At 51.2% G+C, this 15,841-nt stretch overlaps 1 protein-coding gene across 1 annotated transcript in view; it reads right to left on the reverse strand.

Moving 5' to 3' along the window:
* Positions 1 to 1,446, reverse strand: part of LOC147096227 (lymphotoxin-beta-like) — a 43,177-nt gene extending 41,731 nt beyond the window's left edge. The window contains exon 1 of the mRNA XM_085975077.1: positions 1,152 to 1,446. Within this exon, the coding sequence (XP_085831203.1) occupies positions 1,152 to 1,304 (153 nt within the window). The 5' untranslated portion in view covers positions 1,305 to 1,446. The remainder of the gene's footprint in view (positions 1 to 1,151) is intronic.
* Between the last annotated feature and the right edge of the window lie 14,395 nt (positions 1,447 to 15,841).

Below are 15,841 nucleotides of genomic sequence, written 5' to 3' on the forward strand. Positions count from 1 at the left end.
ACCTGAAGTTCGCAGACAGACAGAAGTTGAGTTCCCTGCTCCTGGGATGGTCAGGGGGTGCCAGGGAATGCACCCCGCTAATCGAAACCCCCGCCCATCTTCTGTCCTTTTAAATGAATGGGTGTGCGCTTCCCCCCACGGTCGATTCGCTCTGCCCAGGTGATCCAATTGCCCCGGGTAAAGGGTTGAGGAGAATCTGCCCTTCCCTTCCAAGCTGGGCTCCACTGAACAGTGATCACTAGCAGATTACTTCTCCCCACCCCACCCCATCCCCTCGCGCTCCTAGCCCAGGGGCACTGAGCTCAATTGAAACGCTCTTAGCGTTGACCCCCCCTCCTGAGATCAGCACAGGCCTGAGACTGAACCCTTTACCTCCTCTGTTTGACTCTGTGCCACACAAGGGACAGTGGCCCTGAAATTCTCTGAGGGATTCTCCCGCCGTGGCGTCTGCAGGACACCACCGGAGCCTGGGAGTGATGGCGTCAGCGGCCATTTCTGACGGGAAAAGCCCCGGCGGAATTTTAGGACCATTCTGTTCAGCAACGGATAAATTGATCTTTCAGAACGTGCATTTCTATAGTGCCTTTCACAGCGTCAGGCCATCCCAAAGCGCTACACAACCGATGAAGGACTTTTGAAGTGTGGTCACTGTTGTAATGTAGGTGACACAGCAGCCAATTGGCGCACAGCAAAATCCCACAAACAGCAATGAGATAAATGGACAGATCATCTGTCTGAGTGATGTTGGAAATAGTGGCCGTGGGATCTTTTGCGTCCAATCAAGGGGGCTGACGGGGCCTCGGTTTAACATGTTAGCCGAAAGACGGCACCTCCGACAGTGCAGCACCCCCTCAGTACTGACAGAGCGAATGTCAGCCTGGATTATGGGCTCAAGTCTCTGGACATGAACCCACGACCTTCTGACTGGGAGACAAGAGTGCTATCCACTGATCCACAGCTGACACACCAATGACTTAAGAAAGAGTTAAGTGGTCATCCTTCCAAAAGTAATTTCTAAGAAATTATTATTGTGCACAAACACAATTATTGTACTGCCGGCAGTTCTTTTCTAAAGACACTGCCCCTTTGATGTGTTGAGCACACTTTAATACAATCGCCTGCTCTCTCTCTCTCTCTTTCCTTTAACTTACCTGGCGGGCGATGCTTGGCTGATTTCCACACCTGAAGTAGATGACTAGCAGTGCGGTGGTGGGTACTGACAGAGCCAAGGTCACCAGCACCGTGCAGAGTACAGGGGCCAGACTCCTGCTGCCTCCGTCCACGCTCTTCCCCAACCGAGACATTCTGCTGCAGTCTCAGCCTGCCTTGTGATGCCCGTGAGTCCTGCACACACACACACAGTGTAACTCCTCTCTCAGCTGCTGTGACAGTGTTGTGACGGCCGTGAGTCTCACACACACACAGTGTAACGTCTCTCTCAGCTACTGTGACTCTGTGTTTTCTTCACCTCCCTGGTAGTTCCGCCCACAAGTGCTGACTGGACTTTCCACAAACCGCACACTAATCAGCATTTTGGTTTCACTTTGCAGCGAGCAAGCGGCACCAGATTTTGTTTCTCTTGCTTTCCTTTATTGCCTTTTAAAAAAAATTGCCTTCCCCCTCCTTTCTTCTCTCTTTCGATCTGTGAGGTAAATCTTTTTGACCGTAATAGCCGGGCAGAGCAAAACTGGGCAGTGGGGTAACAGAGGGCTTCGCCCCGCCTGCGCACCCACCCCTACCCCGAATTTCCCTGCATTAATTTAAAGTGGCGCTACAATAGAGCGGGATCAGTTCCGGGCGTGCGATTCCCCCGCCCCCGGTTGATTTTCCATTCTGCGCACAGCCCGGGTGATGCTTTAACCCTGGGCAACGCGGGCAAAAATCTACCTCAGTATTTCTCTCTCGTTCCTTCTCCTGTCTGTTTTTTTTTAATCCCCTTTCTTTCACTATTTTTTCCTCTTTCTCACTTTCTCAAGAATATAAGAACATAAGGAATAGGAGCAGGAGTAGGTCACTTGGCCCCTCGAGCCTGCTCCACCATTCAATAAGATCACGGCTGATCTTCTACCTTATCTCCACTTTCCTGCACTGTCCCCATATCACAATAGCAAAATACTGCGGATGCTGGAAATCTGAAATAACAACAGAAAATGCTGGAAAAGCTCAGCACGCCAGGCAGCATCGGTGGAGAGAGAAACAGAGTTAACGCTTCAGGTCTGGGACCCTTCGTCAGAACTGTTCTTGCGAAAGGTCTTCGACCTGAAACGTTAACTCAGTTTCTCTCTCCACGGATGCTGCCTGGCCTGTTGAGTTTATCCCCATATCCCTTGATTCCCTCAATATCCAAAAATCGATCGATCTCTGTCTTGAATATATGTAAGAAGTCACACAACACCAGGTTATAGTCCAACAGTTTTATTTGAAATCACAAGCTTTCGGAGCGCTGCTCCTTCGTCAGGTGAAGTGGAGAAATGCATAAAGACACAGCTTATATAGTCAGAGAATAATGCCAGATGATTACAGGTAATCTTTCTAACTGCCATTTATCACACCTCGGCAGTTTTCCTGACTGACCTGTTTGGACACCATTCACACCTTTGATTGCTGTGATTATCTCTCTGCCAAGGTGTGATAAATGGCAGTTAGAAAGATTACCTGTAATCATCTGACATGATTCTCTGACTATATATGCTGTGTCTTTATGCATCTCTCCACTTCACCTGACGAAGGAGCAGCGCTCCGAAAGCTTGTGATTTCAAATAAAACTGTTGGACTATAACCTGGTGTTGTGTGACTTCTTACATTTGTCCACCCCAGTCCAACTCCGGCATCTCCACACCATGTCTTGAATATACCCAATGACTGAGCTGCCACTGTCTTCTGGGGTAGAGAATTCCAAAGGTTCACCACTCTGAGTGAAGAAATGTCTCATCTCAGTCCGAAATGGCTGTCTCCTTATCCTGAGACTGTGACCCCTGGTTCTAGACTCCCCAGCCAGGGGAAACATCCTCCCTGCATCTACCCTGTCAATCCCCTTATAAATTTTATATTTTTCAATAGCATCACCACTCATTCTTCTAAACTCGAGGGAATATAGACCTCATCTACTCAATCTCTCCTTTTAGGACAATTCCCCCATCCCAGGAACCAGTCTGGTGAACCTTCGCTGCACTCCCTCTGAGGCAAGTATGTCCTTCCTTAGGTAAGGAGATCTTCTACCTCAACTCCACCTTTCCACACTATCCCCACATCCCTCCGTGTCCAAAAATCTATCAATCCCAGTCTTGAGTATACTCAATGACTGAACATCCACAGCCCTCTGGGGTGGAGAATTCCTTTTCTTCCCTTTGTCCTTCTACATCTCTCTCTCTCTCTTTCTTTGTCAGTCTCCGTGACCCCAGTGACCTTTTCTCAACACCAACAGCTTGTATTTATTCGGCGGCCTTTAATGTCCCAAGGCCCTGAGAGGAAACGCAGTCCCTTTTCGTGCGTTAGGGGCAAGGCTAGACATCAGTTTTGGTGGAGAAACAGGACACATTCGCGGACTATTCATAGGAAGAGGGGGGAGGCCATTCAGCCCCTCGAGCCTGTTCCGCCACAGCAGCAAAGATCCCGTGTGGTTAAAAAGCTGAATTAGGAAAAGTCTGCGCGCGGCATTCTAGTCGGTGGGATTGAGGCATTTCTATCAAACTCTCTCTCCCAGTCCGCCACTTTAACAAAGCCTTTGTGCCCCGTTAACTTTCAATGGGTCGACGACTCCATTGAAACAGCAGACGAGGGAACTTGGTGGAAAACACGTCAAGCCCTCATACGATACCACGGCACTTTGAGGTAGTTATTCGTCTTGGGGCTGTGGCGTAAAATGAACCGGAATCGTAACGAACGCCCATTATAGGCCCGGCCCGATATTCGGTTCTTGGAAGTCAATGGAACCGGATGCGGGGTGTGGGGTAAAACAGGCGGCTGATGTGATACCGCCCGTTTAGCGCACCCTCCCCAAGGCGAATATCCACCCCGGTGTGACTTCCCGGTAACTGAGACATCACAAACCCACTGGACCTTGTCCATCAGCCAGCACGGAGAGGGAAGGGGGAAACCCAGCAAAGAACCGGGGGCGACCGTGCTGAGAAAGTAGGCTTGAAGACGAGGAGATTGCGAGATTGAGATTGGCGGCCGGTAACGGAGACGCCCTTTGACCCGGGTGGGCTGGCACCCGATGCCAGGGGCGCACTGTACCCCTCTGTGGTTCCCGTTGCCCTCGCCCGCCTCTAGCGAGCCCGCCTCTAGCGAGCCTCCCACGCCGGCAGAAGGTGCCGCTCGCAGTTCCTGTTCCAGTGAATAACACAGTGACGTAACTCCCCCCACTGCTCAGGAACTACACGGTCACTTTACAGCCACACGGTTTCTTGTAAGCGCCACGTCCCACGCTTTGTCCTGAGCTGGCTGTGGTTTCGGAGGCTTCCGCTGAAGGAACTGGGCTCAGGCTGTGTCGACGCGGCTGTTCTGCAGCTGCTCAGGAAGGTGATGGCCGCAGCTGATCCTTAAAGGGAAGCTTGCTATCTTAATTTCCTCGTAAAAAAAAAGAGCTGGCATTTACACAGCGCCTTTCATCACCTCGGATCGTCCTAAAGCGCTTCACAGCCAATAAACTACTTTATATTGAAGTGTATCCACTGTTATAATGTAGGGAAACGCGGCAGCCAATCTGCGCACAGCAAGATCCCACAAACAGCAATGTGATAATGAGCAGATCATCTGGGTTTTTTTCCGTCATGTTGGTTGAGAAATACACATTGGGCCCAGAGCACCGGGAATAACTTTCCCTGCTCCAAAGATGTGCGGGTTAGGTTGATTGGCCATGATAAAAATTGACCCTTAGTGTTAGGGGGGATTAAATACGTGGGGTTACGGGGTTACGGGGATAGGGCTTGGGTGGGATGGCTGTCGGTGTAGGGACCGGGTGCTAGGGTTTGGATGATCAGCCATGATCTCGTTGAATGGCGGAGCAGGCTCGAGGGGCCGAATGGCCTACTCCTGCTCCTATCTTCTATGTTTCTATGTTTCTATGCTCTTCTACGAAATAGTGGCCATGGGATCTTTTACATCCACCTGAGAGGGCAGGCGAGGCTTCGGATTAACATCTCATCCGAAAGACACCACCTCCGACAGTGTAGCGCTCCCTCAGTACTTCTTCTTCTTCTTCTTAGGCAGCCCCTCGGAACCGAGGATGACTTGCTTCCACAATCAAAATGAGTTCTCAGGTGACTGAGGAGTCCAATGCGGGACCTACAGTCTCTGTCACAGGTGGGGCAGACGGTGGTTGAAGGGGCGGGTGGGTGGGGTGCTTGGGTTGACGTGCGCTCCTTGCGCTGTTTGCGCTTGGCTTCCGCTTGCTCCCGGCGAAGAGACGCGAGGTGTTCGGCGCCTTCCCAGATGCTTCTCCTCCACTTTGTGCGGTCTTGGGTCAGGGATTCCCAGGTGTCGGTGGGGATGTTTCACTTTTTCAAGGAGGCTTTGAGGGTGTCCTTGAAGTGTTTCCTCTGCCCATCTGGGGCTCTCTTGCCGTGCCGGAGCTCCGAGTAGAGCGCTTGTTTTGGGAGTCTCGTATCGGGCATGCGGACAATGTGACCCGTCCATCGGAGCTGATTGAGCGTGGTCAAAGCTTCAATGCTGGGGATGTTGGCCTGAGCAAGAACACTGACGTTGGTGTGCCTATCCTGCCAATGGATTTGCAGGATCTTGCGGAGGCAGTGTTGGTGGTACCTCTCCAGTGCTTTGAGGTGCCTGCTGTACATGGTCCATGTCTCTGAGGCATACAGGAGGGCGGGAATCACTGCTGCTCGGTCGACCATGAGCTTAGTCCCTCAGTACTACAGTGGGAGTATCAGCCTGGATTTTGTGCTTATGTCTCCGGAGTGGGACATGAACCCACAACCTTCTGACTCAGAGTCAAGGGTGCTACCACTGAGGTGTCTCGTTCAGTGACTCGGCGCGAGTGGATGACCTTTGCATGCGACCCGAGGCCCTGATAGTTCCCCTCTCGTCATTCCTGGCTCCTGACCGTCGGAAGTGCGATCCAGGAAATTTCCTCCCCCCGCGGTTTCCCACCCGTTAAAATGAACGGCCGTGAGTGACGAGTTTTCCCGCCGTGCGGCTCCCGGTCTGAAGCAGGACAAATCACCCCCCCGCTCCTCCCCACCACCCGAAACGGCTGAAGTGTCATCGGGCCGTTCGACTATGGGGGGGGGGGGCGGAGGGGTGGTTCTCAAGGCCAAGCAGGAGCCGGTCTACAGTCGATGAGGAACCTTGGCTCTTCGCGCCCTCTGGGGGCACACGGAGGCTGGTGGGAGTGTCTCCAACCGTTGCCCTGTTTGAGAGCAGCTCGTAGGCCTCGGGTCAAATCTGGGCTCCTTCTGGCTCGGCTGGCCTCAGTACCACATGACAGCCACTCACTCGAGAGAGAAAAGCGGCCCCGCACCGACTGCTACCGTCATCGCCATGACACCACGAGCCACCATCACCACAGTGTATTCGTGGGCCTGATTGTGTTCCCGGTGAATTAAATACTTCCATCACAATTATCAGGTAAGGGTGAATAGGCTGGGGCGGAGAGGAGACCTGTTGAAGGTCTATGAAACAATGAAGGGTTTTAAGGGTAGACGGAGAGAAGATATTTCCACTTGTGGGAGGGGGGCTGTCCAAAACGAAGGGCCATCAATATAACAAAAGCAAAATACTGCGGATGCTGGAAATCTGAAATAAAAACAGGAAATGCTGGAAATACTCAGCAGGTCAGGCAGCCTCTGTGGAGAGAGAAACAAGAGTTAACGTTTCAGGTCGATGAAGCTTCGTCAGAACTGGAGATCGAACCGGTTTTTAAGCAAGTGCAGGGGCAGGGAGAGGAGGGAGAGGAGGAAAGAACAAAAGGGAAGGTCTGTGATAGGATGGAAGGCAAGAGAGATTAAGAGATATTCAAGGCAAGAGGAGATGGTAATGGGACAAGTTAAGAAACAAAAGATGACTCTAGATGAAGTGTAAATGGCACTGGCAGAATGATCGACAGCTGCCATGTGGGAGAGAGAAAAAAAAAAAAAAAATAATAAATAAATAAAATAAATAGGGAAAGAAATGATAGGGGCAGAGGTTATGGTCTGAAATTGTTCAACTCAATGTTGAGTCCAGAAGGCTGTAAAGTGCCTAATCGAAAGATGAGGTGCTGTTCCTCGAGCTTACGTTGAGCTTCATTGGAACAGTGTAAGAGGCCGAGGACAGAGAGGTCAGAGTGGGAATGGAGCGGTGAATTAAAGTGACAGGCAACCAGAAGCTCGGGGTCACCCTTACGGACAGAACGGAGGTGTTCCACAAAGCGGTCACCCAATCTGCGTTTGGTCTCCCCAATGTAGAGGAGGCCACCTATTTTTACACCTCATCTAGAGCCATCTTTTGTTTCTTAACTTGTCCCATTACCATCTCCTTTTGCCTTGAATATCTCTTAATCTCTCTTAATTTCTCCTGCCTTCCATCCTATCAGAGTCCTTCCCTTTTATTCTTTCCTCCCCGCCCCTCTTTCCCTGTCCCTGCACTTGCTTAAAAACCTGTTCAATCTCCAGCCATCAATATAAGTTAGTCACTAATAAATCCAATAAGGAATTCAGGAAGAACTTCTTTACTCAGTGAGTGGTTAGAATGTGTAACTCACTACCATATGCAGTGGTTGTGGCGAATAGTATAGAGGCATTTAAGAGGAAGCTAGATTATCATGAGGGGGAAAGGAACAGAAGGGTATATTGATAGGGTGAGATGAAGTAAGGCGGGAGGAGGCTCGTGTGGAGCACAAACACCGATGGTCCGATTGTAAAATTCTATGTAATTCTTTGTGAGATGGTCATGAGCGGAGGGAAAGCTGATGTGACATCATGGGAGGATATTGTTGACAGGATGTGTTACGGGAAGTTTAACTTTCCCCTCTGCAGTTGCAGAAATACACAGGTATCAGGTGTGAACAACACCAACAGCTCACAGGAAGTGAGATACGGCTGAACCGTTCCCCCAGCTGGCTGGAACTGCGCAATCGTTTCTTCACGCTGTCAGCAGCCTCAGGTCTTGACCACGGGGACGCAATCGCTGGACTCCACTACCTCAGGCTGGACCAGGCTGTTCGCGACCTTGGTGACCCACTTAACCCCGACCACCGTATCCAGCTCCATCACTCCAAGACCGCCCGCCTTCCACCTCGGTAACATTGCCCACCTCCGCACCCCTCCCTCAGCCAACCTGGCTCTGGAATCCTCTGGCCTGGTCTCCAGGGAGGCCTGCCCATTCATAGACATCAGATCGTCCAAAACCCTTTGCCGCCCACATCCTGACTCCCGCCAAGTCCCGTTCACCCATCCGCCCCTGCGCTCACTGACCTACATTGACTCCTATCCGGTAAAGCCTCAAATGTAAAACTCTCATCCTTTTGTTCAAATCCCTCCATGATCTCGCCTCTCCCTATCTCCGTAACCTCCTCCAGCCCCACAACCCTCCGAGATCTCTGCGCTCCTCCAATTCCAGCCTCTTGCGCATCCCCGATTTTCATCGCTCCACCATTGGTGGCCGTGTCTTCAGCTGCCAAGGCCCCAAGCTCTGGAATTCCCTCCCTAAACCTCTCCGTCCCTCTCTCCTCCTTTAGGAACCTCCCCAAAACCCACTTGTTTTGGACCGAGCTTCAGGCTACCCGATTATTTATGGACGCGCTTCCCCCACAGGTGACTTGCTCCTTTGATGATACACACACCTCAGGCCCTTGGCTAGCGCACACTGCAGCCATGGTGCGCTGCTGGCGGAGGAGCGGATGGTTAAGGTGGTGGATGGGCTGCCGACCAAGTAGGAATGCTTCGCCCTCCATGCCGCAAATCACTGCAACATAAAATTGGGGGAGTCCAGCAATGGGGGAGATCAGCATTGGGGGAGATCAGCATTGGGGAGATCAGCATTGGGGGAGATCAGCATTGGGGGAGATCAGCATTGGGGGAGATCAGCATTGGAGGAGATCAGCATTGGGGAGATCAGCATTGGGGGAGATCAGCATTGGGGAGATCAGCATTGGGGGAGATCAGCATTGGGGGAGATCAGCATTGGGGGAGATCAGCATTGGAGGAGATCAGCATTGGGAGAGATCAGCATTGGGGAGATCAGCATTGGAGGAGATCAGCATTGGGGGAGATCAGCATTGGGGAGATCAGCATTGGGGGAGATCAGCATTGGGGGAGATCAGCATTGGGGGAGATCAGCATTGGGGGAGATCAGCATTGGAGGAGATCAGCATTGGGGAGATCAGCATTGGGGGAGATCAGCATTGGGGGAGATCAGCATTGGGGGAGATCAGCATTGGAGGAGATCAGCATTGGGGGAGATCAGCATTGGGGGAGATCAGCATTGGGGGAGATCAGCATTGGGAGAGTCCAGCTTTGGAGGAGATCAGCATTGGAGGAGATCAGCATTGGGAGAGTCCAGCATTGGAGGAGATCAGCATTGGAGGAGATCAGCATTGGGGAGATCAGCATTGGGGGAGATCAGCATTGGGGGAGATCAGCATTGGGGGAGATCAGCATTGGGGGAGATCAGCATTGGAGGAGATCAGCATTGGGGAGATCAGCATTGGGGAGATCAGCATTGGGGGAGATCAGCATTGGGAGAGTCCAGCATTGGAGGAGATCAGCATTGGAGGAGATCAGCATTGGGGAGATCAGCATTGGGGGAGATCAGCATTGGGGGAGATCAGCATTGGAGGAGATCAGCATTGGGGAGATCAGCATTGGGGGAGATCAGCATTGGGGAGATCAGCATTGGGGGAGATCAGCATTGGGGGAGATCAGCATTGGGGAGATCAGCATTGGGGGAGATCAGCATTGGGGGAGATCAGCATTGGGGGAGATCAGCATTGGAGGAGATCAGCATTGGGGAGATCAGCATTGGGGGAGATCAGCATTGGGGAGATCAGCATTGGGGGAGATCAGCATTGGGGGAGATCAGCATTGGGGGAGATCAGCATTGGGGGAGATCAGCATTGGGAGAGTCCAGCATTGGAGGAGATCAGCATTGGAAGAGATCAGCATTGGGGAGATCAGCATTGGGGAGATCAGCATTGGGGGAGATCAGCATTGGAGGAGATCAGCATTGGGGAGATCAGCATTGGGGGAGATCAGCATTGGAGGAGATCAGCATTGGGGAGATCAGCATTGGGGGAGATCAGCATTGGGGGAGATCAGCATTGGGGAGATCAGCATTGGGGGAGATCAGCATTGGGGGAGATCAGCATTGGGGGAGATCAGCATTGGGGGAGATCAGCATTGGGGGAGCCCATCAATGGGGGGGATTATCATTGGGGGTGATCAGCATTGGGGGGGATTATCATTGGGGGAGTCCATCAATGGGGGAGTCCATCATTGGGGGAGTCCATCATTGGCGGCGTTCAGCATTGGGGGAGTGCAGCGAGCTGTTGTGATCTGGAGTGAACTGCCTGAAAGTGAGGTGGAAGCAGATTCAATAATAACCTTCAAAAGGGAATTGGATAAATCCTTGAAGGGGTACGGGTTTCAGGCCTATGGAGAAAGAGCATGGGACTAATTGAGTCGCTCTTTCAAAGAGCCGGCATGGGCATAATGGGTTGAATAGCCTCCTTCTGTGCTGTATGAGTCTATGAGTCTGCGTAATTCTCTGTAACATGCTCCAGTGTTCTGCATGTACTTTCATTCCGGCACAGAGAGACAGACTGTAGGTTCGAACCTGGGACCTCACACACAATGAGACATTAATCAAAGGGTAACGTGGGGGCAGCGTTTGTAAACAGAGGTATCGGAGTGAGTCACCGACACTGTGACTACTCCAACCGCTGCGGTTTTGCCACATCAGCAGTTACAGTCCTGCCTGTATGACATCTCCCACGCTACGTAATCTTGAGCTCATCCAAAACTCAGCTGCCCTTGTCTAACTCGCACCAAGTCCCGTTTGCCCATCACCCCCTGTGCTCGCTGACCTACATTGGCTCCCGGTCCGGCAACGACTCGATTTTAAAATTCTCATCCTTGTTTTCAAATCCCACCATGGCCTCGCCCCCTCCCTGTCTCCGTAACCTCCTCCAGCCCCACAACCCTGCGACTTATCTGCTCTCCTCGAATTCTGGCCTCTTGAGCATCCTTGATTATAATCGCTCCACCATTGGCGGCCGTGCCTTCAGCTGCCTGGGCCCTAAGCTCTGGAATTCCCTCCCTAAACCTCTCTGCCTCTCTACCCCACTCTCCTCCTTTAAGACGCTCCTTAAAACCTACCTCTTTGACCAAAGCTTTGGGTCATCTGTACTAATATCTCCTTATTTGTTTCGGTGTCACATTTTGTCTGGTTACGCTCCTGTGAAGGGCTTGGGGCGCTTTACTACCTTAAAGGTGCTATACAAATGCAATTTGTTGGTGTTGTTCATGTTCAGTGCTGCTTTTTCACTCTGCTGAAGGTGCTGCGGTTAAGATGGACCATCAGCTGCAGTCAAGCACCTTGTCCCAACCGGATGTTAACACCTAACAATGAAAGTCATTGAACCACAAGGGGCTGGGTCCCCGCGGACAATCTCCTCCGCCAGGAATAATCCTCTCCATGATATCCATACAGGCCCTTTCCAGGGGAGTTCACCGAACTGTGATGGAAAAGGAAAAAAAGAACTTGCATTTCTATAGCGCCTCTCACAACCTCAGGACGTCCCAAAGCGCTTCACAGCCAATGAGGTACTTACTGAAGTGTACTCACTGTTGTAATGTGGGAAGCGCGGCAGAAAATTTGTGCACAGCAATATCCCACAAACAGCCAAGTGATAATGACCAGATAATCTGTTTTTAGTGAAGTTGATTGAGAGATAAATATTGGCAAGGACACCGGGGAGAACTCTCCCCTGCTCTTCTTCCAAATAGTGGCCGTGGGATATTTTATATCCACTTGAGAGAGTAGACAGGGTCTCGGTTGAATGTCTCATCCAAAAGACGGCACCTCTGACAGTGCAGCACTCCCTCAGTACTACAGTGGGAGTGTCAGCCTGGATTGTGTGCTTAAATCTCTGGGGTGGGACTTGAACCCACGACCTTCTGACTCAGACGTGAGAGTGCCATTAAAACAAACATTAGGTGAACTTAGATGAATCAGTCTTTCTTCTTATCTACCTGGTCTTCTATAAATAAAGCCTTTGTTGCTAAACGGTAAGTGGAGTTAAAAACTCGTTAGTGGTTCAGTGGGTAGAAACACTGGCCTAGAAATTGAGTTGCCTTAGCGCCGCTTTTGCGGCGCTAGAGGGCCTAGCGCTGCAATTGGCGCTGGCGCCGAAATTGCCTGGGGCCCTTCCGCCGCGCTAGACCGGTAGCGCTGCGCCGGCACCGATGACGTCATCGGTGTGCGCAGCGTCCCGGTTGCCATGGCGACGGGCCCCAGCGCCGAAATTCAGTTGCGGCCGCCTCGCCCGTGGCAGCCGCAACTAAGACTCTGGCAACAGAGTCTTACCTGACTTTGCGCCGGCGCATTAAAGGCCCCGCGGCGGCCGGCCGCTTTCCCGCCGGCTGCCTGGCCGCAGCTCCCTCCCCGGACTTCCCCCCCCCCCGGAACAGAAGCAAGCCCGGCACTTGTCCGAGGTGCCGGGCTCATTTTTAGAACGATTTTCGCGGGCCGCGGCCGGGTGCAGGCAGCTCCTCAAGGGAAGGAGGAGGCCTGCACTTCCCGAACCTGCCGCACCGCAGCGGGCGCCGCAGCGCCGGAATAGCGCCGATATTCAGCACGTAGTGCCAGTTTTCAGGCGCAAACACCTCTCAGCAGCGCCGGCAGCCGTTTGGGCGCAGAACTATTGAATTTTGGGCCCGACCAGCGCGACTTAGCTCCGGCACTAACTTCCGGCGCTAAAGCCCTGGCTGCGCCAAAACTCAATTTCTAGGCCACTGTCTAGTATGGAAACGAGTCATACAGGCCCGACAGTCCCAGGTCGAAGGGCTTGGCCTGCGTTGAGTTAGCTGACTTCAATCATAGAGAGAATCAGAGAGAGAGAGAGAGAATCATAGAGAAAGTTACAGCACAGAAGGAGGCCATTTCGGCCCATCGTGCCCACGCCGGCCAACAAAGAGCTATCCTGCCTAATCCCACTTCCCAGCTCTTGGTCCGTAGCCCTGCAGGTTACAGCATCCCAAGTGCACATCCAAGTACTTTTTAAATGTGGTTAGGGTTTCTGCCTCTACCACCCTTTCAGGCAGTGAGTTCCAGACCCCCACAACCCTCTAGGTGAAGAAATTTCCCCTCAAATCCCCTCTAAACCTTCCACCAATTACTTTAAATCTGTGCCCCCTGGTTTTTGACCCCTCTGCTAAGGGAAATGGGTCCTCTCTATCCACTTTATCTAGGCCCCTCATAATTTTATACACCTCAATAAGGTCTCCCCTCAGCCTCCACTGTTCCAAGGAAAACAAACCCAGCCTATCCAGTCTGTCCTCATAGCTAAGATTCTCTACTCCCGGCAACATCCTTGTAAATCTCCTCTGTACCCTCTCTAGTGCAATCACATCTTTCCTGTAATGTGGTGACCAGAACTGCACGCAGTACTCTAGCTGAGGCCTAACTAGTGTTTTATACAGTTGAAGCATAACCCCCCTGCTCTTGTATTCTATGCCACGGCTAATAAAGGCAAGCATTCCGTATGCCTTCTTAACCACCTTTTCTACCTGGCCTGCTACCTTCAGGGATCTGTGGACATGCACACCAAAGTCCCTTTGTATTTCTACACTACTCAGTGTCCTACCATTTAATGTGTATTCCCTTTCCTTGTTAGCCCTCCCCAAATGCATTACCTCACACTTCTCCGGATTGAATTCCATTTGCCACTGTTCTGCCCACCTGACCAATTTATTGATATCTTCCTGCAGTCTACAGCTTCCTTCTTCAGTATCAACCACACAGCCAATTTTAGTGTCATCTGCAAACTTCTTAATCGTACCCCCTGATGTAATAAAACTCACTACGCACTTGGTTCGAGTATAAAACAAGGCTTTAATCAACTTGTTTCAAAACATGGAGGTCTAGTTATCTTTCACCAGTTCCTGTTTACACAATGTCCTGGGCAAGCTACGCCCACGCCCGAGTATTTATACTCCTTGGACGGCGCCACCAGCTGGCCGTCCAGTGTTATTTCATGAGTCTTTCTTCATGGATCATAAGATTAATAACACCCCCTATATTCAAGTCTAGATCGTTGATATATACCACAAAAAAGCAAGGGACGTAGTACTGAGCCTTGTGGAACCCCACTGGAAACAGCCTTCCAGTCACAAAAACACCCATCAACAATTACCCTCTGCTTCCTGCATCCGAGCCAATTTTGAATCCAACTTGACACTTTGCCCTGGATCCCATCGGCTGGTGCTTGGGGGTCTTCCATTGTGCTCAGTGCCTGTGAGCTATGAAGGGGTGGGGGGTTAATTAGTCAAGGTTCCTATTCCCCAGGAATACCCAGTGACCCCGCCGAAGGAAGCGCGTGCGTGTATCAATGTCAAGTGAGGGTAGGATCTGGCCCGGCTGTGCAGCCTCCTGTGGTCAAATAGCCAGCCACCAATCACACTCTAGAGGATTATGCACGACAAAACGCCACCTGCGGAAATCTACAGGAAGGCACTCGGCTCCTGTGAACCCGCGATTCTCCCGCTCCCCGCCCCTGCATCCCCAATCCCCGCTCCCCGGCCCCCTCTCCCTGCCTCAAATCAATATCTTCAGAAGACGAATCACTGAATCTTACAGCACAGCAGGAGGCCACTCGGCTCATCGTGCCTCTTTGAAGGAGCCGTCCAATTTAGTCCCACTCTCCAGCATTTTCCCCCATAACCCTGCGAATGAGTTCTCTTCAGGTACCTGTCCAAATGCCTTTTGAAAGTTCCAATTGAATCTGCTTCCACCGCCCTTTCAGATAGGGCGTTCAGATCATTACAACCCTCTGTGTGAAAACATTCTCCTCCTTTCCCCTCTAGTTCATTTGCCAATGATTTTAAATCTATGACTTCTGGTTATCGAACCGCTTGCCAGAGGAAACAGTGTTTCTCCCTGCTGGTTCCAACAAAACCCCTCAGGATTTTGAACCCCTCTATTAGATCTCCCCTTAACCTGCTCTGCTCTAAGAAGAACAACCCCAGTTTCTCCAGTCTATCCACGTAACTGAAGTCCCTCATTCCTGGAACCATTCTTGTAAACCTCCTCTGCACCCTCTCCAAGGCCTTGACATCCTTCCTAAAGTGTTAGGTCCCTTGCTTTTTGGGCCAACCAAATTAGTAACAATACTGTGGAGGAGGAATTCCTGGAGTGTTTACGGGATAGTTTCCTGGACCAATATGTTGAGGAACCAACCAGAGATCAGGCCATCTTAGACTGGGTATTATGTAACGAGAAAGGACTAATTAGCAATGTTGTTGTACGAGGCCCCTTGGGTCGGAGCGTTCATAATATGATCGAATTCTTCATTAAGATGGAGAATGAAGTAGTTGACTCAGAGACTAGGGTCCTCAATTTAAATAAAGGAAACTACGATGGTCTGAGGAGCGAGTTAGGTAGGATTGATTGGGGAATGGCACTCAAAGGGTTGACGGTGGATAGGCAATGGCAAACATTCAAAGACCGAATGGATGAACTACAGAAATTGTTCATCCCAGTTTGGCATAAAATTAAAACAAAAAAGGTGACTCAACCGTGGCTAACAAGGGAAATTAGGGATAGCATAAGATCCAAAGAGAGGACATATAAATTGGCCAGAAAAAGCAATAATCCTGAGGATTGGGAGCAGTTTAGGAGTCAACAA

This window comes from Somniosus microcephalus, unplaced genomic scaffold (assembly GCF_052327205.1).
Source record: "Somniosus microcephalus isolate GS21.2 unplaced genomic scaffold, FLI_Smic_1.0 unresolved_chr1, whole genome shotgun sequence".
In the NCBI taxonomy this organism is placed as follows: domain Eukaryota; kingdom Metazoa; phylum Chordata; class Chondrichthyes; order Squaliformes; family Somniosidae; genus Somniosus; species Somniosus microcephalus.